The sequence below is a fragment of the Cherax quadricarinatus genome, chromosome 96 (genome assembly GCF_038502225.1).
Source record: "Cherax quadricarinatus isolate ZL_2023a chromosome 96, ASM3850222v1, whole genome shotgun sequence".
Taxonomy (NCBI): domain Eukaryota; kingdom Metazoa; phylum Arthropoda; class Malacostraca; order Decapoda; family Parastacidae; genus Cherax; species Cherax quadricarinatus.
Window position 1 is genome coordinate 6,122,635 of NC_091387.1, and position 24,699 is coordinate 6,147,333.

General features: G+C 43.2%; 1 protein-coding gene across 2 annotated transcripts in view; it reads right to left on the bottom strand.

Annotated features, from left to right (window-relative positions):
* Positions 1–24,699, bottom strand: part of LOC128701756 (calmodulin) — a 59,619-nt gene that overhangs the window by 16,668 nt on the left and 18,252 nt on the right. For both annotated transcript variants that reach the window (XR_011394728.1, XM_053795673.2), the window contains exon 2: positions 4,515–4,689. Coding sequence is in view for 1 of the 2 variants with exons in the window: in XM_053795673.2 (XP_053651648.2) it covers positions 4,515–4,689 (175 nt within the window). In the remaining variant the exon portion in view is untranslated. The remainder of the gene's footprint in view (positions 1–4,514; positions 4,690–24,699) is intronic.

Sequence of the window (24,699 nt, forward strand, 5' to 3'; positions counted from 1 at the left end):
GTATTCGACTGAAGAAGCCTACTGTGTAGGCGAAACGTTTCGGAATAAAGTTGTCTAACTGTTGCACATGTCTTACCTAACAACCTGTCGGTATTATATACCATTTTGATGTTCATTCCCCAGAGAAATTAGGTCTAATAATAACGATCCCAAATGGGTTAACAGGAGATTAAAGCATCTATTAGGGGAGAAAAGGGGAATTTATAGGCGCATCAGAAGAGGGGAGGTTAACCTTACTGACCAATATGTTCAGCTTAAAAGAGAAGTAAAAATGGGGATTAGAAAGGGTAAACGTGACCATGGAATTAGAGTTGCTAATGAATCAAAGACTAATGCAAAGGGGTTCTTTCAAGTGTATAGGACGAAGGTGAAGGAAAAAGTAGGACCTCTGAAAATTGGGAATGGACAGCTGACGGATAATGAACTGGAAATGTGTTCCTTATTTAATGACTATTTTTTGTCAGTTTTTACACAGGAAGATGTAAATGAGATTCCAGTAATTAACAATTATTTGGTTCCTGATGAATTTAAGTTAACTAATATTACTGTCACGAGGGACATGGTTATTAAACAGACAAACTGAAGCAAAGTAAGTCCCCGGGACCCGACGAGTTGTTTTCCAGGGTACTTAAGGAATGCAAGATGGAGCTTAGTCAGCCATTAACGAGTGTAATGCATCCATCGTTACCGGTGTTGTGCCAGAGTTGTGGAAGATGGCTAATGTGGTTCCTATATTCAAATCAGGGGATAAGTCCACTCCTTCAAATTACCGTCCAATAAGCCTGACATCTATAGTGGGCAAGTTATTAGAATCAATTATAGCTGACATTATTAGAAGTCACCTTGAAGAGCATAACTTGATAAATGAATCTCAGCATGGATTCACGAGAGGTCGTTCCTGCCTGACAAATTTACTGACGTTCTTCAATAGAACATTTGAGGCAGTTGACAGTGATCAAGAATATGATATTGTTTATTTGGATTTTAGTAAAGCCTTCGATAGAGTACCTCACACAAGAGACTTAAGAAAAGTGGCAGCTCATGGTATAGGAGGTAAAGTTCTAGCACGGATCTAGGCATGGCTTACCAATAGAAAGTTGTCATTAATGGAGTGAAATCTGAATGGGGATTAGTCACTAGCGGCATTCCACAAGGATCAGTTTTGGGCCCTCTCGTTCATAATTTACATTAATGACCTTGAAGGGATTACGAGTGATACGAGTAAGTTTGCTGATACAAAGATAGGCCGTATAATTCACTGAGGAGGATCGCAATGAACTCCAGGAGGATTTGGACAAATTAATGTCTTGGTCTGAAAAGTGGCAGATGAAGTTCAATGTGGATAAGTAAGGTACTAGCCCTTGGTAATGAAAATAACCCTCGAAGCTATAATCTAGGTGAAGTAGAGCTTGATCCTACAGAATGTGAAAGACTTGGGCATCATGGTAAGCAGAAATCTGAAGCCAAGACAGCAGTGCCTTAGTGTGCGCAACAAAGCCAACAGATTACTTTATCTCAAGAAGTATAAGTAACAGAAGTCCAAAAGTTACTTTACAGCTCTATACATCACTAATGAGGCCTCATTTAGATTATGCTGCTCAGTTTTGGTCCCCTTACTACAGGATGGACAGACACTGTAGAGAACATACAGAGAAGAATGATTAAAATGATTTACTGTGTAAGGAACCTCTCGTATGAAGATAGACTTAAAGCCTTAAATCTCCACTCTCTGGAGAGGCGTAGAATGAGGAGATATCACTGAAGTGTACAAGTGTAATAAAGTTGGTAGAATTACCGACAATATGCAAAGTAAAAGGACACAAGTGCAACTAATGACACTTTGAAGAATTGAGACTTATGCAACACATGGGAATCTTTATTGAAGAAACGTTTCGCCACAGTGGCTTCATCAGTCCAATACAAAGTAGAAATGTGTAAGGAGAGTAGAAGTTTGAGGTAATCAGTCCCTCAACCTGGAATCGATGTGTTCAGTCCATCACTCTTGTAGGAACACATCGATTCCAGGTTGAGGGACTGATTACCTCAAACTTCTACTCTCCTTACCCATTTCTACTTTGTATTGGACTGATGAAGCCACTGTGGCGAAACGTTTCTTCAATAAAGATTCCCATGTGTTGCACAATTCTTCAACTTGTCGGTTTTCTAAACCATTCATCACTAATGACATTTTATTGTGGCAACGTTTCGCTCTCCAGGAGCTTTGTCAAGCCGATACGGTATCAAAGCTCCTGGAGAGCGAAACGTTGCCACAATAAAATGTGTAATTAGTTGCACTTGTGTCCTTTTACTTTACAAGGGAGATGGTAGCGAGGGAAACTTAATTGTTAAGTCGGTAGGAAACTTGGACCTGCCTCGCATGGGCCAGTAAGCCTGCTGCAGTGTTCCTTTATGTTCTTATCTTTGAGAACCCAGTCTGACCTCATCCGCTCGTCTCTAGGCCTATCGAGAAGAGGAATACATCGGCGCATGCGCAGGACGCAGCGAGGCTGGCAGGTAGCCAGACTATAAATATATTAGGAATATACATTACTCAAGTATTACACCGTTAACACTAACGTCAACATGCAACCATCACGTGATAAATGGTTTTGAGAACCGACAAGTATATAAGCCGGGGCCCAAGACTGTTCAACTGCCTCCCAGCATACATAAGGGGAATTACCAATAGACCCCTGACTGTCTTCAAGAAGGCACTGGACAGGCACCTAAAGTTAGTACCTGACCAACCGGGCTGTGGTTCGTACGTCAGCTTGCGTGCTGACAGTAGTAAAACCCTGGTTGATCAGACCCTAATCCACCATGAGGCCTGGTCTCAGACCGAGCCGCGGGGGGCGTTGACCCCGAAACACTCCAGGTAAACTATACAAGCCACTTCTCCAGTCATATGCTGCACTTTGTACTGGATTAATAAAGCCACTGTGGCGACACGTTTCCTTAATTAAAAATTACCATATGTTGCACAAGTCTCAACCTTCAACATGCAACTATCATATATACTAGTGTTGTCACCACCATTCGGTGTTGCCGAAATTTATAGTATAGTGCACATTGTTCCGACAATGCAACCGATTCATTATGAAAATGACTAAACTTAAATACCATAGTTAGTCAGATTAGTTTAAGAATGGGACTAAATATCTGGGAATCTTTATCGAGGAAACGTTTTGCCAGCCACTGACTACTTCAGTCCAATGCAGAACGGTGGAAGAGCGAGGTAATCAGTCCCTCAGCCTGGAGTCTATGTGCTCAGTGCTGTCCTGAAGACTGATGGACTAACACCGACTCCAGGTCGAGGGACTGATTACCTCCGAACTCAGTCTTCCACCGTTCTCTGTACCGGACTGAAGGAGCCACTGACTGGCGAAATGTACCCTCGAAGATTACCAAATGCTCCACAAGTGTAAGTCTTCAATTTATCGGTCTCTTAAAACCATTTACATCTGTTAGCCTACATAACATGCCTACTTGCCCATCCACTACACTAGTGTGTGTACAAGAATGGTATATAATACCGACAAGATGAAATTAAGACACTTGTGCAACATCTGGGTATCTTTATTGTATACATTTCGCCATCCAGTGGCTGGACCGATACCTATAGTCAGTGCCGGATCAGCCGGGCTGTGGCTCGTACGTTGGACTGCGTGCGGCCAGCAGTAACGGCCTAATTGATCAGGCCCTGATCCATCGGGAGGCCTGGTCATGGACAGGGCCGCGGGGGCGTTGATCCCCGGAATAACCTCCAGGTAACCAGGACATAACTTGAAGACAGTAGGACTATATACAGAAGATGAAGTAATCAGTCCCTCAACCTTTGAGTAAGTTAAGACACTTGTGCAACATCTGGTTATCTTGTGCAAGAAAGGTACAAAATACCGACAATATGAAAGTTAAGACATGTGCAACATCTGGATATCTTTATTGTAGACGTTACGTCTACTACAATAAAGATATCCAGATGTTGCACGTGTCTTAACTTTCATATTGTCGGTATTTTGTACCTTTCTTGCACAACTTGTCTGACACTGCAACATCATGGAATCTTGGTTCAGAGGACATCTACAAGACCTTCACGGCTGCTGCAACTAACCCATCTCTTTGGGAAGGACCTACTTCCACTGGGGAATCCCGCCTACCAGTGACTTTGCCCTCGTCTGCTGCCCGTCCCTATCCACTGACGCCTATATAAACCGCCAGTCTTCTTGTCTTTGCTCCAGATTCTCCTCCACCACGATGCTGTGAACACTAACTCCAAGGCCGAGGGACTGATTACCTCATCTTTTGTATATAGTTCTTCTGTTTTCTAATTATGTCCAAGAATTTGTATTGATAAAGCCACTGGATGGCGAAACGTTTACAATAAAGATAACCAGATGTTGCACAAGTGTCTTAACTTTCATCTTGTCGGTATTGTATACCTGTCTTGCACAACCTTTGAGTAGGTGCGAAGAGCACCGTAGTAAAATACACTAGAGTATTTTTCCAAGACTTACCATCAGCGTCCACTTCGTTGATCATGTCCTGCAGCTCAGCCTCGGTAGGATTCTGACCGAGCGACCTCATGACTGTACCCAACTCCTTGGTTGTGATTGTGCCGTCACCGTCCTTATCGAAGAGGGAGAATGCCTCCTTGAATTCGGCAATCTGTTCCTCGGTAAGCTGATCCGCCTGGAGAAAAAGCATAAATTACAAAACACGAACTCGTGAAGTCTTAATTGCAAACAAACCGGGGAACGGGAGGAGTCAGATCATGGAGAGTCCTAGAACTCCAGGCTTGAGACTAGGACCGCGGGTTCAATCCCGGCCGGGGGTATGGTTCCAGGCTTGGAGTTTCAAGACTCTCCACAAGATGAACACTGCAGCAGACCTACTGGCCCATGCGAGGCAGGTCCAAGTCCCCTACCGGCTTAAGCGAGTGACCCAACCTAGTCAGGACAGGTCACATTCACTTAAGGAGCACGGCATCAGACCTAGCAGCACAAGCTAGTCAGGTTCAACTCTCACCCACTCATGTATTTAACCTATTTTTAAAACTACACAACGCTTTGGCTTCTATACGGTACTCTGGAGTTTCACTCATCCACAACTATTACCAAACCAGTGCTTTCCTATATCCTTACTGAATCTGAATTTTTCCAACTTGAAACCATTGCTGCGAATCCTGTCTAGGCTAGATATTTTTAGCGTGATATTTATATCCCTTTTATTTATGCCCGTTTCCCCATTTATACACCCCAATCATATCCCCCTAATTCTATGCCTTTCTGGATAGTGCAGATTTAGGGTCCTAACCCTATCTTAATAGGGAAGATTTCAATGGTTTTAGAAATATTGAGTTCTGCATATTGTACGGCAGAAATAAAAAAAATCTATTAATATTCAAAATTATTTAAATAAACATGGCGGCTCAAATTTGTTATATTTTAAAGCAGGCTGAATTAATTCTCCAAAATATTAACGTTAATTTAAAAGCTGTTATTTCAGGTTATCTAACAGTCCACAGGATTACACAGCTGGTGCACTTTCATGCCTAAGACCATAAGAAATGAGGAACACTGCAATAGGCCTGTTGGCCCATACTAGGCAGGTCCTTCACAAATCCAACCTTTTACTATTACACAGCTGGTGGAATTTCATGCCTCAACTTTACAAACTCTTAAAACCGAAGCAATACTTCATCTACTAAAAGTAAGCGAGGTAATAACGGACGGAAAAAAAAAAAATCCCGGATGAACGAGTATTTTTAATATGATACACGAGCAGTATGGTGATACCCTATTCTATGATAGTTACATAGTAAATAAAACACTCGTGCAGTATAAAAAAATGTAGTTTACATGTAATGTAAGAAACAAAAACCACTAGGCATGCATATGCATTAGTAGTTAACCCTGCTATATATCACGTAGCAAACACCCAAGATAAGGAGTAATCTAGATGAATAGCACCTTGGCTGTGTAAATCCTCTAGCGCTCTTGGTGTGTATATATATAGTCAACTGGTAGGGATAAAACCACGAATACCACATCAGGATAGGGAGAAGTTCGTTGCAGGTTGGGAAGGGGGTGGGAGGATGGGACGAGGCTCGGGTAGTCTTGTGGGGGGGATGGGGAGAAAGAGGGGGTAGATAAAAGGTTGGGGGGAGGATGGGAATGGGGGGGGGGCAGTCGATAAACTCCGCCACAGCTGGCAACAGCAGCTTACACCAGGGACTGCTAGCAACCGTTCGACTTTAAACGGTCCACCAGTTGCTCGACCAGGACCCCTCCATCTAGGATCAATCCTACACGCAAATAGGGTTTGGAGAAGGTATAAAGGGGATTCTTTCCAAAGGAAAACTTAAGTCTGCAAGGGTCAGAGCGCCTGTGGAATGCAGCCAGGTTTGATCCAAGAAAGAAGTATGGATCGCAAGTTTGAGAAATGGCCGTTCGGCGGCCTTTGCCGAAAGCCATACACCACGTGTTCTATATACCGGGAAAAATTGTACATCAAAACCAGTGTACCACCTGCAGCAACAGCCTGTTGACCAGGTCAACACCAGGAGCCTGGTGGATCAGGCTCCAGTAGAAAATCTTAAAAGGTACATGGTACTTCAGGAACAGTCATCCAGAGATTTGCTTCTCGTGAACTTAGAGTACCTTACTCGATTTTAAAGGATTACTGACTAGTTTGCAGGCGATATGTAGCCTTAATGACTGACATTTAAACTTTCCACAACCATTACCTATTACTTTAAATCCTACAAAAACTAGGATCAATGTCAACTGAATACACAGTAATACACCCGTGTACATGTTCTGCTTACTCAGGTTTGCACATTTCATACTCTCATCCACAGCCTGGCACCGAACTAAATGCGCAGAATATTTTAAAGGAAAATGCTGCAACTTTTGCGAAATCTGCTGGCATCTAACCCCTCTCCTTCCACCGGGGATGTCATCCAGAGATGGTAAGTCTAGTAACAGCAACTTGCTGGTCTAGTAATAGCACGTAGTTGTGATGGAGCAATTCCCTGGAAGCAGCTGTAGCTACTATGTTATGCTTGTCATTACCTACCAAGTTTCCCCAGCTGAAGTCGACAGATTTAAGGAACAAGGCGTGAAACTCCTAGCTTCTGCCCCCGCCATTAGATTAGTATAGCAGCATTGTCTATCTAACAAACAAGGGCAACGTGTGCCCTATCTGATAACAGCAACAGTGTGTCACTACCCATTAGATATAAATCCACCTCGACTGGAAGGATACCGCACGATTATACAATTTAAACCAGAATAGAATCTAACGCTCATTAAAGTCTTAGGACAAAGGAAGCGTTTGTGGAAGCCAACTTCAGCAGACAGCCAGGGCCATTCATTGATCGTCGCCACGGCTGCCGCCACCCACCCAGCGAGGGGAAAAAGGGGAGGTGGGTTAATAAAATTCTTTCATTGTCTGACATGCGCACGAACACTGCTGATATTATCTTTGCCCAGGAATCAAGATTGGTCTATTAAGACTGAAAATAATCCACCTGACGCGGGAATCTTACGACCCGACCAGTTTAGTGGTGCCGGCAGTGTGGCGCGGCCACGCAAAATGGGTGGTGGTTCAATATGCACGTGAAGGTGGGGTGGCCGTTAGCACGAAAGTGTGGGAGCGGCAGCAGCAGTAACTGCTAGCTTACCGGACGGACGCCTCGAATCAAATTCAGTACAAGTAAAAACTTAATATATTATCACACTGGCCGATTCCCACCAAGGCAGGGTGGCCCGAAAAAAACTTTCACCATCATTCACACCATCACTGTCTTGCCAGAAGGGTGCTTTACACTACAGTTTTTAAACTGCAAAATTAACACCCCTCCTTCAGAGTGCAGGCACTGTACTTCCCATCTCCAGGACTCAAGTCCGGCCTGCCGGTTTCCCTGAACCCCTTCATAAATGTTACTTGCTCACACTCCAACAACACGTCAAGTATTAAAAACCATTTGTCTCCATTCACTCCTATCAAACACGCTCACGCATGCCTGCTGGAAGTCCAAGCCCCTCGCACACAAAACCTCCTTTACCCCCTCCCTCCAACCTTTCCTATGCCGACCCTTACCCCGCCTTCCTTCCACTACAGACTGATACACTCTTGAAGTCATTCTGTTTCGCTCCATTCTCTCTACATGTCCGAACCACCTCAACAACCCTTCCTCAGCCCTCTGGACAACAGTTTTGGTAATCCCGCACCTAACTTCCAAACTACGAATTCTCTGCATTATATTCACACCACACATTGCTCTCAGACATGACATCTCCACTGCCTCCAGCCTTCTCCTCGCTGCAACATTCATCACCCATGCTTCACACCCATATAAGAGCGTTGGTAAAACTATACTCTCATACATTCCCCTCTTTGCCTCCAAGGACAAAGTTCTTTGCCTCCAAGGACAAAGTTCTTTGCCTCCAAGGACAAAGTTCTTTGCCTCCAAGGACAAAGTTCTTTGCCTCCAAGGACAAAGTTCTTTGCCTCCAAGGACAAAGTTCTTTGCCTCCAAGGACAAAGTTCTTTGCCTCCAAGGACAAAGTTCTTTGCCTCCAAGGACAAAGTTCTTTGCCTCCAAGGACAAAGTTCTTTGCCTCCAAGGACAAAGTTCTTTGCCTCCAAGGACAAAGTTCTTTGCCTCCAAGGACAAAGTTCTTTGCCTCCAAGGACAAAGTTCTTTGCCTCCAAGGACAAAGTTCTTTGCCTCCAAGGACAAAGTTCTTTGCCTCCAAGGACAAAGTTCTTTGCCTCCAAGGACAAAGTTCTTTGCCTCCAAGGACAAAGTTCTTTGCCTCCAAGGACAAAGAAGAAAGTAAAAACCGTCTCCTTAAAATATTACCGGACTACTTACAGAGGCAGTCACTTAATCTGGTAACTATTACCAACAATTAATCTTACAGCCATACAGCAACTTAACCAGCCCTAAGAAATATGCCATAATCATAGTAACTGGCATGACTAATACCAGTTATAAAGATACAATACCTGCAATAAACAGCCAACAAATATCTAGTCACATGGTAAACTACAAGCAGCCATATGGCAACCAATGTCTGCCGTACCTCTGACCTACTTTGGTTCCCCCTTAGTGTCGAGGCCCGACCTCCATATTCCATAAGCACCAGTAAAGCAACTTGCACAAACCTGCCAAAACCATATTGTAACTAACAGGTAAACAGAAATGTCTATGGGGCACCGCACACGGTCTCGTCCTTCACAAAAATTCAATCCCCCCCCCCCTTTTATAACATTTGCCATACACTGAAGGGGCCCAGCGTGGAATTCAAGAACAAAAGCATGCAGTTATCCTGGGAAAACTCATCTCGTTGCTTACATCAAATGGAGAAGCCTCGTGTTGCATCTTGTACACAATTCTTTACGAGGGATGAACAGACAAGCCAGCGGAAGGCATCTGCATTTAATCAAAGCTTTCACTGATCCTATTACACAAGTCCATTAAGAGGACAAATTTCCCATTTTTTTCGACAAAATGCCACTACCCAAGCTCCCTGGAATGTGGCAACGTCGCCTTAGTAAACAATTTGGTTAGCTGAACAAGTAAACATCTTGCCACAGCATCCAACGCACACGAATTTCATCACTGGTGCTTCCACAAACTGATTCATGAGGTAATTGGTAGAGTTAATACATTTGGAGGCATAAGAGTATCAACCATGTAGATGACTGGTTCAGAGAACCTACAAGTTGATAAATTAGACATTGTGCAACACTTGGGTATCTATCAAGAAGGGACTGACCACACTGACTCAAGGCCGAGGGACTGACCACACTGACTCAAGGCCGAGGGACTGACCACACTGACTCAAGGCCGAGGGACTGACCACACTGACTCAAGGCCGAGGGAGTGATTACCTCTAACTCCCCCTGTTCTTCACTATTCTCCTTTGTATGGACTGATGAAGCCACTGTGGCGAAACGTTTCCTCATTAAAGATACCCAAGTGTTGCACATGTGTAATTTATCAAGAGTATCAACTGTTTGTGAAGCTTATACGAGTGCGCCAGCAGCGAGCACCCACCCCAGCTAACACTGGGGTGCCTAGTACGGGGCCGGGTCTGGGTTGGATATTCTCCCTTCAGGTCAATACTCTAGTGGGTTATAAACAAGGGCCCCCAATCTACGGCCCCTGGGCCACGTGTGGCCCTTCTAGGAAATGGATGCGGTCCTTATATGAGATTACGGATTCGTTTTTGTATAGGTTCCACACTGCCCAGTATCTACAATTACACGAACAGTTATTACATAAAAATTACAAAATGCGGCCCTCCTTAAATTTGCCTTTTCAAACTGGCCTTTTAATAATAAAAGATTAGGGGGGGAGGGGGGACTACTAAATTACGAGGTTCAAACGTTGTTAGGTGGTTCTAAAAGCCGAATACTTCCTGTCCTCTAAAGGGCATACTGAACATGACTGCTTAAGTAAATTAATGTTTTATTAGAGATTTTTTTTTCCAGCATGTTTACGTACCCCCCCCCCCAAGGGTGCGCACTCGACTCAAGTCCGGGGTTCGATCCCCGGTGCGGGTGGAAACATTACGAGGTGTTGTCTTAAGACACCTGCTGTCCCAGTTTACCTAGTAAATAGGTACCTAGGCGTTAGTAGACTGGTGTGGGTCGCATCCTGGGGACAAATTAACTTAATTTACCCGAATTGTTATAATCAAAAAGAAGCACTAAGCCACAAGGGCTATACAGCACTGCAGGGTAGGGGAGGAGGGATGATCAGTAGGTTACAGAAAACAGCGGGGCAGGGGATAGTACGGGGGTAGAGGGTAGCAAGAGATTGAAGTAGAAAGGGCTGAAGGTATCAGAATTTGTGAAGTCAGTCAGTTGTCAAAAAGTCAATGAGAGTCTGGATGAAAGGTGGGTCCATCAGCGAGAAGGGAAGGTAAAGAGCAGCGGAGCGAAGACGACGACGGAGGTAAATTCTGCGTGCTCGTTGATAAAGTGGGCAGTCCAACAGAATGTGGCTGACTAATAATGGAACTTAGCAATTCTCACAGAGGAGCAGGGCGCCTCTCCATGAGATATCCACGAGTAAGAAGAGTATGGGCAATGCGAAGACGGGAGAGAGTAGTCTCCCAACCTCGACACTGGTGATAAGAAGACGGCCAGTAACCTATACTCGGTTTAATAGATTGAAGTTTGTTGCCGAGCATAGTAGACCAACGTTGTTGCCAAATGGTGTCAAGGTGGGAAGATATTGCAGCAAAATAGTCCGTAAATGGAATACCTCTACATGAAACTGGTAGGTCGTGTACTGCTGACCGCGCAGTAGTGTCTGCCTGTTCATTGCCCTGTACGTCAACATGACCAGGGACCCAACAAAAAACAATATCTTTATGCTTGGTAAAGATGTGGCGTAGCCAAAGTTGGATACGGAGGACTAAGGGGTGAGGTGTATCAAATTTCTGTATAGCCTGTAAAGCACTAAGGGAGTGAGAACCACAAATGATGACACAGGCATAGATGCAATACGGATAAGTGCTGTAACGATGGCATACAATTCAGCAGTAAAAATACTAGCCGAAGATAGTAAATGCCCTTTTACGACGCTGTCCGGAAACACTGCTGCGAATCCTACGCCGTCAGAAGACTTAGAGCCATCTGTGTACACAGCAATGGCATGAGAATGAGTGAAAGTGGTCAAGAAAATGAGAGCGGGAAGTGACCGTAGACAGTTGGGCTTTCGAGCAAGGGAGAGAGAAAGAACAGACTCGAACAGCTGGAACTTCCCAGGGGGGTAGGGAAAAGTGAGATGCTACATGTACATAGAAAGGTGGTAATTGAAGAGAAGACAAAGAGCGAATGAAGGCGAAGAGAGAAGGGACGGAGTAAACAGGGGCGGCGAACAAAAAGAATGTCTACTAATATCAGTGACCATTCTATAAATGGAAGGATTGCGGAGATCATGAGAGCGTACATAGTAGCGAAGGCAATGGGTATCACGGCGATCGGATAAGAATGGAACGTTCGCTTCTGCATAGAGGCTCTCGACAGAAGAGCGAAAAAGCACCAAGGCATAAACGTAATCCTTGGTAATGAATGGGGTTAAGGCTAGAGAGAGTAGCAGGAGATGCCGCTGAATAGATCTGGTCACCATAATCAAGTTTCGATAAGATAAGGGTGGAATGTAGGCGAAGGAGGGTTCGACGATCAGCTCCCCATGAAAGATGAGCAAGGGTTTTAAGGAGGTTCAGCCAGCTGTGGCAAGTTGCCTTCAGAGAGGTAATGTGAGGTTTCCAGGATAACCTACGATCAAAGAGGAGGCCCAGAAACTTTGATATCACGTTCTGGGATACGGGAGCCATCGAGGTACAAAGGATGATCGGAGATGAGAGCGTCTAGTGAAAGTAATTTGGTGGGTTTTAGTGCTGGAAAATTTAAACCCACGTGTGGTGGCCCAATTGGAAACACTGTCGACTGCATGCTGGAGAGAAACTGTAATAAGGTGACAGTCAGCGCCTGCACAGGCAATAGCGAAGTCATCAACAGAGTGATGACCAAATATTTGATGGAAGACTAGAGGCCAAATCATTAATAGCAAGGAGAAAAAGTGTTGTGCTCAGAACACATCCCTGGGGGACACCTTCAGCTTGGATAAAGTCCGGGGAGAGCACATTATTAACCCGAACACTGAAATGCCTGTCAGTTAAAAAGTTCTTAAGGAAGGATGGTAGATTGCCTCGAAGGCCTAAGGAGTGGGCTTGGGCTAAAATATTATACCTCCAAGTCGTGTCGTATGCCTTCTCAAGGTCAAAAAGTATGGCAATAACTGAGTGGTTATTCGCAAAGGCATTATGAACATACGTATCCAAGCGTAGTAAGGGGTCTATGGTAGAACGTCCCTTACGAAAGCCATATTGACGAGTGGAGACACTCGTGTGTCTCTAAATACCACACTAAACGTCTATTTACTAGGCGTTCCATCACTTTGCAAACTGCACTGGTAAGAGCAATGGGACGATAGTGGGAGGTTTCATGTCCCGTAGTGCCTGGTTTGCGGAAAGGGAGAACAATGGCGGATTTCCACAGCTGTGGAAGAACTCCTTGTGACCAAATAAGATTGTAAAGGCGTAATAGGACTGCAAGGGCCGACTGATGTAAATGTTGTAGCATACGAATATGAATGTTGTCGGGCCCAGCTGCCAATGATCGGCAAGCTGAGAGTGTTGCCTCCAGTTCTTGAAGTGTAAAAGGCACATTATACTGTTCTTCTCTGAGAGAAGAAAAGTCCAAGGGTGCTAACTCTCTGGCAGACTGAGGAAAGAAATGAGGGGCATAGATGGAGTCCCTGAGAAATACGGACCAGATGATTGCCAATTTCATTGGCAACATCTAGTGGGTTTGCTATATCAACACCGGCAACCCGCAGAACAGGAGCCGGGTCAGGAGAATATTTACCACTCAGTTTTCGTACTTTTTTCCAGACTGCACTCAGAGGAAGCAGAGGTGATGGTGGAGACAATCTCGCCAGCAAGTGCGTTTAGCATCACGGATGACACGGCGAGCAATCGCACGCTTCTGCTTAAATTCAAGAAGTCTGTGGTTCTATTGTACCGGTACCTGCCCCATGCAGCGCGTTTACAAGCAGACCACCAAGGCACGCATTTCTGAGAATGCCTGCCCGAAGTTTGGGGTATAGAATGAGAAGCTGCGGTTAAAACGGAGGACGAGAAGAGGTGTAAAAGCTCATCGATGGAGGACGAAGAAGGAACCTCTAAAAACAGTTAGGTGTGAATAAAGGTTCCAATTTGCCTGATCAAATTGCCAGCGTGGGATGCGAAGAGGTGGTGAATATGAAGGGGAACTAAGAATGATTGGGAAATGATCGCTGTCATGCAAGTCCGGAAGAACAGACCAAGTGAAGTCTAATGCGGCGGAGGAAGAGCAGACAGAGATCGATGCAAGAGAGCGAGTCCGAGTTTCAAAATGGGTGCGAGTACCTGTATTTAAAACATGGAGGGGGTGGGTGGCAAGAAAAGCCTCTAATTGAATGCCACGGGAATCACAGTGAGACCACCCCCCCAGAGGAAATGGTGGGCATTAAAATCACCAAGTAACAGAATCGGTGGTGGTAATGACTAAACAAGAAAGGCAATATCCGGAATAGATAATGCCCGAGAAGGAGAGATATATAAAGAAGAGCGTATACCACCTATGCAAGTGGATACGGGCTGCTGTGTAATGCAGCGAAGTACGAACAAATAGCTGATGGTACGGAATATCAGTGCGTAGAAGGGCACTTTCATTAAAGGTCCCATCAGGAAAAGGATCTGAAGAATACAATAAATTATAGCCTGAGATGGGAGAGAGAACAGCAGTGTAATTTTGGTTCCTGTAAGCAAACACCAACAGGGGAAAACTGGGAGAGTAACATCTGAAGCTCATCTCGATTACCCCTGAGGCCGCGTATATTCCACTGTAAATAGGCCATGATTGGCAATGATAAAGATACCTGAAATCCGCAGGTAAGGGTTCCTACGGACTAGAGGGGTTAGAAAAGTCCACATGCAGAGGCAGTGGAAAACGTTCAAGCAGCGAAGGAACGGTGCGCTGTGAAGAAAGGAGTTGCGCAGATGGAGTAGAGGAGAGAGAAGGAGCGGAGGGTGGATCAGTGTCCATTGATGGTTTGGTCTCTGCAATATATTCAGAGATTGCTTCAAGTGTTTCAGAATTCAGAGACGTCGTATGGGAGACAATATTGGAAATGGTAGGGGGAGGAAGAGTAAAGATTGAAACTGTAATGGACTGTACCAAGGTAGAGGGGGACGGAAGGGTGGAGGGAACTGGAGAAGCGTGGAAGGGGACAGAAGAGGCAGAAACCTGGGAGGTGGCCGAAGAGGAAGAAACTTGGGAGGGAACGGGGGAGGAAGGTATAGTACGAGGAGGAGGGTGAACCTCTACACTTGTAACAGAGCCAGTGAGAGGGGGAGAACCAGGTACAGAGACAGGGAAGGGAAAATGAGGAGAAGATGGGTAGGTGTTAACGGACCTTTTTTTGACTTTTGAGAAGTAGAGGGATGATTGGGAGGAGGTGTCATACGAGATCTCGTCGCTACTGAGGCTTGTGAGAGAACACGAAGAAGCAAGATCAGACAGACGAAGTAGGGACGTCTGAGCCGAGGACAGCAAAAGAATTAGCTACAGGAGTGACTATGGGAGAAGTAACCACAGAGATGGGTGCAGAAGATGGGATACCAGAAGTGGGGGGGGGGGGGGACGTTTTGAAACACGGGAATAAGAAACACGAGGTAGTCTCCCTTGGAGGCGGAGATGAGAAACTGCCATGGCATAAGGGAGACCTTCTGCCTCTGAGGTAACTGATTTCCCGCTCGTTTAAGTAGACTTGACAACGGCGAGAGTACGAAGGGTGAGCCTTATGACAATTAAGGCAAGAGGGAGGTCGATTGCAAGACATATTAGAATGGTCATCGGCATCACAGACTGGGCATTCGGCGATAGATCTGCAATATTTCGCTGGATGGCCAAATCGCCAGCAATTTCTACACTGTTGCGGTGTAGGGATCACCTTTCGAACTTGTAACTGATGTCCTGCTACATAAACTGAGGATGGGAGTTCACGGCTGTCAAAAGTTAAACGAGCCACATTGCTAGGGTATCGTCTCCGCCCGCGGGCAGGAAGAACGTAAGTGTCTACCTTGAGGATTGGGAGATCTTGGAGTCCCAGCTGTTCAAGAATGTCAGTGCCACATGTCTGGAAATTTTGTTGAACTATGGTATGGGGCAGAATGATGGCACCACTACAAGAATTGAGGGAATGATGCTTTGCAATAGTTACAGGAACAGTATTGATATGGGAAAGACGAGAAAGCTCACGAGCCTGGGTAGCATTCTGTATGGTGACGATGCGCATACCGCTCTTAAGAGCATGAAAAGAAATATCTTTACCAACATGGCGTAGGAGTGCCTTGCCAATACTGTGGTCAGAAAGATAGGCAGTAGAGGAAGTCGGTCGTAAAGTGAAGAATTTAGTCCGTTGTGCAGTCAAACTGAGCGTGGAAAGGTAGTGAAGGACGTGTATCTTTTCTGAGAAGAACGAGAAGGTGGAGAAGTATCATCAGCAGGTAATTGTCGTTGTCTTTTAGGCGTGGGACCAGAGTTGGTCCGATGTGGAACGGGCCGGCGATTCGAAAATTGCCGCACCATAGAGGGAGAGGCTGGAAGCATAGTCAGAGGAGAGCGAAGGTCAGATAAATCGAAGGAGTCAGTCGAGGCCTCAGTACCTGAAGCAGGTGAGGAAACAGCACTGGCAAGAGGTACAGAGGCACGAGGAGTGTCCGAAGAGTGGTCCAAAGACGGGGCGGGGTCAGAACGGGGTGCGGTATCAAGAAGGGGCCCCGAGGGTAGCAGGTTCATGGACTAGGGCTGCCATGGTTAGGTTACTTTTCTTTGTTTTTAAGAAAAAAAGAAAAAAAAGGGGGGACCGGGGAGGGATGTTCCTAGGAGGAATGAAAGGGACAAATCTCCCTCCGCGCCCAAGAGGACCTCAGCACCGCAAGTAGCGCAGATGCAGCATGGAACCCGTGCCATACGCTACCCATCATGCCAGTAAACCGGCAATCCGGGATAGCAACCTCACATCTGCCGAGCTACCTCGGACAAAAGAGAGGGCGGCCGGAAATCCGCCACAAAGCATACCTCCTTCGGCCACCACCCCCAGAATCCGAAAGGTGGCTTCCAGAGATACACCCATCGCCCGAGAGACACCCAAAGCCACCCTCCGGGATACCGGAGAGGGATCAGGACATCCCCAGGCAATCCAGATTCCACGGCAAACTACGCCACCGCCAATAACCTCAACGGAATGGGATGGACCCCGGTACCCTTTCCCCTACCTAGGAACTAGCGTGCCTGTAGAGAAAAAAAAAAAAAAAAAGGGCCAAATAGGAAGGGCAAAAGGGAGGGGTGGGGAGGAGGAAAGGAAAAAGGGGAGGATGGGGAGGATAGGATAGGGAACGGGGGATTGGGGGGTAATTAGGTTCGGTCTGAGGAAGTAGACCGACAGGTCTAATTCCTCAGACCAAGAGCCTCTTCACCACGCCAAGGAGCCCCCCCTTGAAGAGGTTAATTTACCCGAAATGCTCTTCATAACCAGGGTCTTTCTATACAGCAAGTCACTGATGTCAGCTATTGCTGTATATGTTGTACATGCACTTTTAGATACAAAATTAAGTGTAGGGATATGACATGACATCGGGACGGGGCTAAAGGGGTGGATGGGTACTGCCATTTCTTCTGGTATCAGTATCGGCCTAAAATTGAGTAAATATCGGGGAGAGAAAGAAAAAAACCTGCATCTTCCAATTCCTACTATACTGGTAGACTGTCAGGTTTTCGTGCAACTTTAAAACTGGGCGTTCTGACAAGCTTCAAATAATGGCTTGCCACGAAAGTATACCTTATTTAAAGGAGTCAAACTGGACAAATTTGTCAATTAAAAAAATTATCGTGTGCTAACTGATACCTCCCATAACTTTCAAATTCGATGTTTAATAATTCTATTTACTGAAAGATTTAGAGTACTCAACAGTAGGTCAGTTTTGAAAGCTTTTCCTTTGATGCCTTTTTCCGAGTAAGTTGACGCTGACGCATCTAAACCAAAGATGGAAGTACAATTTTGGACTTTAGGCGATAATTTGCCTTTAGTATTAATAGTTCCTGGAGTCAGTGAGAAAACTAAAATGCTGCTTATGGGGTGTAAGTTTCCAGTGTTAACTGGGTTGTATAAGACATGTGAAGCCATATCAAGGCTGAAAGTCTTCTTAAGTCTTGCATTGAAAATGGCATAAAATTGATTAAAGACGTGTGCAACAGTAGAGTATATTTTTAAGACTCCTACACAGTAGACTTCTTGTCAAGTATACAGGTATCAGGTATGTTAGGCAAGACACACATGCAACAGTTAGGAATGTATTTCAAAACGTTTCGCCTGTTGCACGTGTCTTACCTAACAACCTGTCTGTATTCTATACCATTTTAATGTTCATTCAGGTATCAGGTATAGTAGTGAAGTAATGGGTTGATTACATTTCACCACTGCTCCTGCTGCCTCTGTTTGAAGCCTATTGCATAGATTATACATTTCAAAGATACCCAACTGTTGCAACGTCAATCATTCCGTCTCTAGTACTTTGTGCTTCATACAAAGCTGCTGCTTCGTGAAGTCTCCACAGCTTTCCACAGATCTCAATTATCTAAATTTGACAGCCTGGTTACCAGGCTTGCATATTTTTACCTGGCTAATCTGGCACCTGGGTAGTGGTCCAGTTTATGCCTGTTCTGGTAATATTTATCAGTAGGTAGAAGGTAGTCCTGGGCAAATATTTACCCATGGGCTAAATGCTTACTGTGCACCTCACTGAGAACATAAGAACTGCAGCAGGCCTATTGGCCCATGCCAGGCAGGTCCAAGTCTCCTACCTGCTTATGCCGCATAACATCTGCACAATTTCTGACATCTGCATTCGCATTTTACTGTGAACAGATATCCACATCTGTATCTGAATCTGCAGAACATCCACACAATTTCTTACATCTGCATCAATATCCACAAAATAAGCAATCCGATACATCGCTACTGCTGACCACTCAAAATTCCAGTGCCTTCTACTGTCAAATTTAATGCTCATTTTGTCATTTAAGAATATAAAGCAGTGGTTAATTTTTGTATGCATTTCTTTTAAAGATGAACAGTGTTAGATTTAATTTTATCTAGTTTACAGGCACCTTGAAGTCTGAATACCCATCTCTCCTACTTTATACCAATCATGTACTATCAGCCCATGGTACAGTGCCAAGGCTTCTGCAAAACTTGTGTACACAATATAATTTCTTTTCCTGCCTCTAATTACTGAAATTTGATAGCTATAGGCAGGTACGATCTTCCTTTTGCAGCCACAACATGAAGGGATTGCCACAAGACTGGAAATCTGGCTTAACACCATGCAAAGATTTAGTGTGATGGTATCGACTAGTTTTGTCGACGTCTACCCAGATTTTTTTTGTCCACTTTCATTGGGCCCCCTTAAACTTTACCAGTGTAAATTTTCTCAAAGGAACTCTTGCCATTGCTAGTGGTATTTTGAATTTATTTTACTGCACACAAATATAATATTACACCAGTCCAGCCACAGTGAAAAATGCATTTTGTTAATTTCTTCAAATTCTGTACGATATATTTGGTGTTAAATTTGTGCAAATTTGCATTTCGCCTACTGTGTAGGCGGAACATTTTGGAATAGTTACTTAAATGTTGTCAGTGTGTCTTACCAGAGCAGTATTTTACTAGTGTTGCTCGAGCTACTTAAATGCAATCACAATTTCAAGATGGCTAAAGTACATACCACTAAGTAGATTTAAGTGCAGTTCTTGAGTATTGCTGACAATTGTATCTTTGATGGCATTTTATTACTCCCGAATTCCCTCTATGTATGGAAGCACGTTTCCTCTACCTCACTTCCTCCATCAGAAGAAATTAAACATTAGTTGCTATATCCATAGCATCTGTTTCTTTGCAGTGTATCATTTGTGTTCTAAAGCAGTCGATGACTAACATGTTACGTAAAAGTACAAATGCAACTAATGCTCCATTTTGTTGTGGCAATGTTTTGCTCTCTAGGAGCCTTATCAAGCCTGATAAAGCTCCTGGAGAGCTAAACTTTGCCACAATAAAATGTCACATTAGTTGCACTTGTGTCCTTTTACTTAACACTGTCGGTAATTGCACCAACATTAATACAATGACTAACACTGTCCAGAGTTCATCACTTTTGTAGAAAGTTTAGACCGCTTCTGCAGTGTCTCACTTATTAGAGCACTTAAGACAAGTTTTTCCTGGTTGAGCATTTCCTCGATACTAATGAAATTACTTTAGTGAATGTCCCTATAGCCTAATTAGGAAAATAACTTATTATCCCTTCTAATCAGCACCACCTACATACTATGAATTTGTTGCAAAATCTGTTAAGCTTTTTGATCCGAATGCTGTTATAGACTTCTACTTAAAATGAGCAAATTAAAACTGCCTGGGAGGCTATTTTAGACTAATAACTAACCAGCCTCATTTTGCACATGTTCAGTAATTCCTCTATGGACAAGTTTATAAAGTTATTCCTAGTACAGTGGTACCTCGGGATACGAACTCAAAAAATCAACAATTATTCAAGTATATTTATGCAAGTGCTTTAAGTATTTTTGGGGGGTCTGAAACAGATTATTCAAATTTACATTATTCCTTATGGAAACAAATTCATTCAGTAACAGCACTCAAAACAGCCTTCTGGAACAAATTAAGTTCCTATCCTGAGGCACAACTGTATTTGATAACATATTGCATAAAACTGATCAACAGTTCTACACCTTCCAGTGACCACATCCAAGAATCTAATTTTGCATCCATACTGTCCAAAATATCTTAAATGCTTCTGTGAAAACCTGCAAACTTTCTTAAAGAATTTTTGTATTCTAGGATCGATTCTGTTAAAACTATTTTGTTAGTATAGTACTTATACTTGTATGTAACGTGTTCCCCAGTACTGGTTGTACCGATGAATAGACAGATGGCGAAATCTTCCTCTGGAATTTCACAGTGTGGCTTATCTGATAACACTTTCAAAACAAAACTATTCAAATATAAGCTTGTTCTGTCACTGTCAATAATACACCACTGTACAGAGGGCTATTTTAGGTTCAATTCTGAGTGCCAGTTTGTAGCGATCCCACTGTGTACACTTGTGGTTACTTCCTGTGACTGGCTCAATGGAACATACAAACTGCTTCTGTATTCTGCAGTTCTGGGAAGTCATTTCCTTTCCTTCCCATTTGCCACTGCTTTGGATTGCAAGTTTCACACCTCAGTGAGGTGCTTCAGGCTTTATGTTCTTATATCTGATTAATTTAGGGCAAATGTCTCTAGTGTATCAATTCCAAGACCAGTCATCTAGTTAACTCAATGCAAACTAAAAATAAATGAAGTTTTTATTTCATGAATTCCCAAAAGTACCCGATAAAATATTTTCTGAAATCTCTAACTATATATTTAAAGCCCTTTAGGATTTTTGTACTAGTGTCTGGTCTGTGCTGCACATCTGGTTATTTTTAAATTATGGTGCTGGGCATGTCTTGTTCTCAGCAGTAACAGACAGGTACATGGTTTGGTAGTCTACCCCTGCAGTCCAGTCTTCATTATTATAAAGCAGCACTAAACTTACAAGAGTCAGAGCCCAGTCTTGAACCAAGCCTCCTGGTTGCTGGCCTGTTCAGGCTGTGTTAGCAACAATCCAACCTAAACACTACAGCTCTGATACGCAACTGTCTGGAGGAATCCAGTGTCATCAGACGGATCTTAATAATTACCCTAATATGAAAGATGTTAGGTCTCATGGCATTTAAGCTTTTCTTAGTGTATGTGGAAGAGGGAATAGTCCCAAATCTATGCACTAACTATAGCATACATGACCAAAATGTAAGGAAGTGTAAAACTGATGGGGAAGACAAGAACACTTAACATCCATTGTCCAAATGTATTTAACCTGATACAAGCAGGTATCAAACTGTCAGAAGTTTGATAGGGAAAGCTATCACTATCCAAGAACTAGATCAGACTAATGTAGGCCAGCAAGTTTGCAAAAATGACTTTGGCCTTTATTCACCTGTGCTTTGTGAGCTTCATTCAGCAGACTTCAAACTTTTTTTGGTAGGGTTTATCCCATCAAGTTATTTGTGAAGTTTTGGGACTCCTGTACTGTACAGATTGACACTCCCCCACCCTCTTCAAACTATCCTAGACTCATTAGGTTAGTTTGGAGCACACTGTCAGTGGCCAGTGAGCTTTTCTTGACTGGTTTAAATTCATGGTGTTCACATTTTCAACATTCCATTGTGTCGGTATTTTAAGCCATTTATTTCCATATTTCAATGTATAATTACTTTACCTAGTTAATTTAAGTATGAATTTAATGGGCCCTCAGGAATGTTGTGGTCAACACCAGTGAACATTCAGGTTTAGGTTTAGACTTGTGGTCACTGATGTGCTAAATCCAGTATGGTCAGCCATGTGTGAAAAAGGGAAAGGCTATTTCCAACTGTTCATGTCCATTTCCTGGCTTACAGAAAACCTTCATGGCTCATTTTGACGAGACTCCAATCTAGGCGTTTGCCGAGATTTTCTCCGTTACTGTATAGCATTGCTAAATTCTTTTACAAAAATCGATAATAACCAAGAGATGTTCCGAGCAGAGTTTTTAAGGCAGTGCAATTTTCAGTAACTGGTGCAGTTTCTAGGATACTAAACTTGCAACCTTCCTGAAGACACTTCTAGATTGCTTGGTCAACCAGGATGATGCTGCTAGCAGCTAGTCTCTTCTTGACCTTAGTGGTCCAGTTTCCTCCAAGACATTCCAGAAAATGCATCTGACAATGCAATTTCTTTACACTGGACCAATGCAGTCCCTGCTTCTCAGTATTCTACTATAGTCTCATCCCAGTAAACTGGTGTGGTCCTGTGCAAGTTGGGGACCCAACCCAAGTATTTTTCCCACTAGTATATCAAGCTCGCCCTTCATTCCATAATGTAATTTCCAGCTAGTGTGGACACTAATTTCATCCCTTTTCTGTATGTAAATCTAGTTATTCTCCATAAAACTTTTTTAACATTGGGTGTCGAATGGATTAATTGGATTTACATTATTTCTTATGGGAAATATTAACAAAATTGCATTTGAGAGAATAACTATAGTTTTACATAAAGAAAAGGCATGATGAAATTCAAGGACTGAACACAACGGTAAACTTCCTCTGCATTTTAAAGTTCTGATCTCTTCCTTACAAGTGTTGTGAGCACTTTATATAACAGTAACCTTTCGAGTCTTACTTGGAACTACATCACTGATGCCAGGCTCTGAAGTAGATTTACTGAATTAGTTCAGCTCACTAAAGCTGTGAGCAGAAAATTTTGGCCTAGAGCAAGGGCAAAGTGTGCACAGTATAAAAATAGTCCTGCCTAGTGTGATGCAATAGGGAAAAACAAAACCGACTTTAAAACAGTGACAGGTTCTGTACAGGACAGTATGGTTGAACTGGCTGTTTTTTCGGTATCCCTTTATAGAATAGAAGACGTTACTGAGAGAGCCAGTTCTAAGACTGGAAGTAGCTTGAAATTGGCCTTAGTAGCAGAAATGTTTTTTTTGCCAATATTCCCGAGAACAGACAAGGCATCACTACACCCCCTTCCCCAGCATTATGGGTTTTGCTAGTTCAGATTCAATTACTGGGATGCTGTAAGCCACAACAAATCATTTCTGGCTACATTTTAACTGAAAAAATATGATTAGATTTTTGGGGAGGAATTCAAAATGAAAAGCAATAGAGGAGAGGCCTGGGGACATTATTGCAGATGAAAAATTTCAGTGCCTGGAATGTCTACAGCATTCAATCTTAACTTTGAATTAGAATTTTGCATAAAATTGGCCAAATTGACAAATTCTGTACACTTTATAGGGTAGTTTTGACGATTTAATGTGGTTTGTTTTATTCGACTGAAGGAATGGAATGCACGCTTTTGCAAAATATTTACGAATTTGGTATAATTGAGCAATGGAACAGGCTGCGAACTTTGGGCCTATGTAATTCCACAAGCTTTCCATCAAATTTTGCATTTTTGGCATCATCACCTTCAGAGAAACATTCTCTACCATTTCAGATTATTTTTTTTTAAACACAAACACCGAGCACATTTAATTTCAAGGGTCTGGACAATTACAGGGTTAAAGATACTTGCATGACGATTTCTCAATGTACATTACATCTCCAGTCTTTGGGGTATGACAATTACATGCCTAATTCCTTTACACATTATGTCATTACAAGAAATTATCTACCCACATTTTGTAACCAGCAAATTCCAATTAAATTTCCCATCCTAATGTTTCATTTTGAGCTGTGGTTTTGACACTTCTCCCTCCGGAAAGACTGATAAGCTCTTTTTAAGGTCACTACCTTGGTGGAAGAGGGCCAGTATTAGAAATATAATTTTGTCCATTTCAAGGTAAATTTTAGCATTTTAAGGAAAGGGTAGGAAGCTGTGCTTAGTGTTTTTAATTCAAGTTTGCTATGAAGATGAGAAAAGCATGAGAGGCCTTGCTATGTCTTACCACTGATAATTTTAATACCAGTTTCCCTTTGTAATATTAAATTTGAGCTTTTTATGATTGCATTTGCCAATTTCATAAAATCCATGTAAACCACATCTGCATTTTCTTGAAACATTTCATTCATTTTGTCAGGAATCTAATAGCCAAGAGGCAGAAATTTACTCTTCAGAACATCTAATGTTAAATACCCCCCCCCATTAAGAGGGAATTTTTTTTAGCCCCCCCCCCCCTCCTTTTTTGAAGTAAATTTGTTCACTAAATAAAAGTATCTAAAATTTTTCCACATTTGCATTATGCTTTGCCATAATACTGCCAAGACTTTACACATCCTGCTTACTGTATAATTAAGGGTTAATAAGAGGTTTCAGCTTTTAGGGGGTGGGGAAGGGGCCACGTCATTTTATTACAACCGATATTTAATATTTTCAAGGTATGGTGTTCCAGTTGCTTAAGCTTCACACAAGCATCAGCCTTC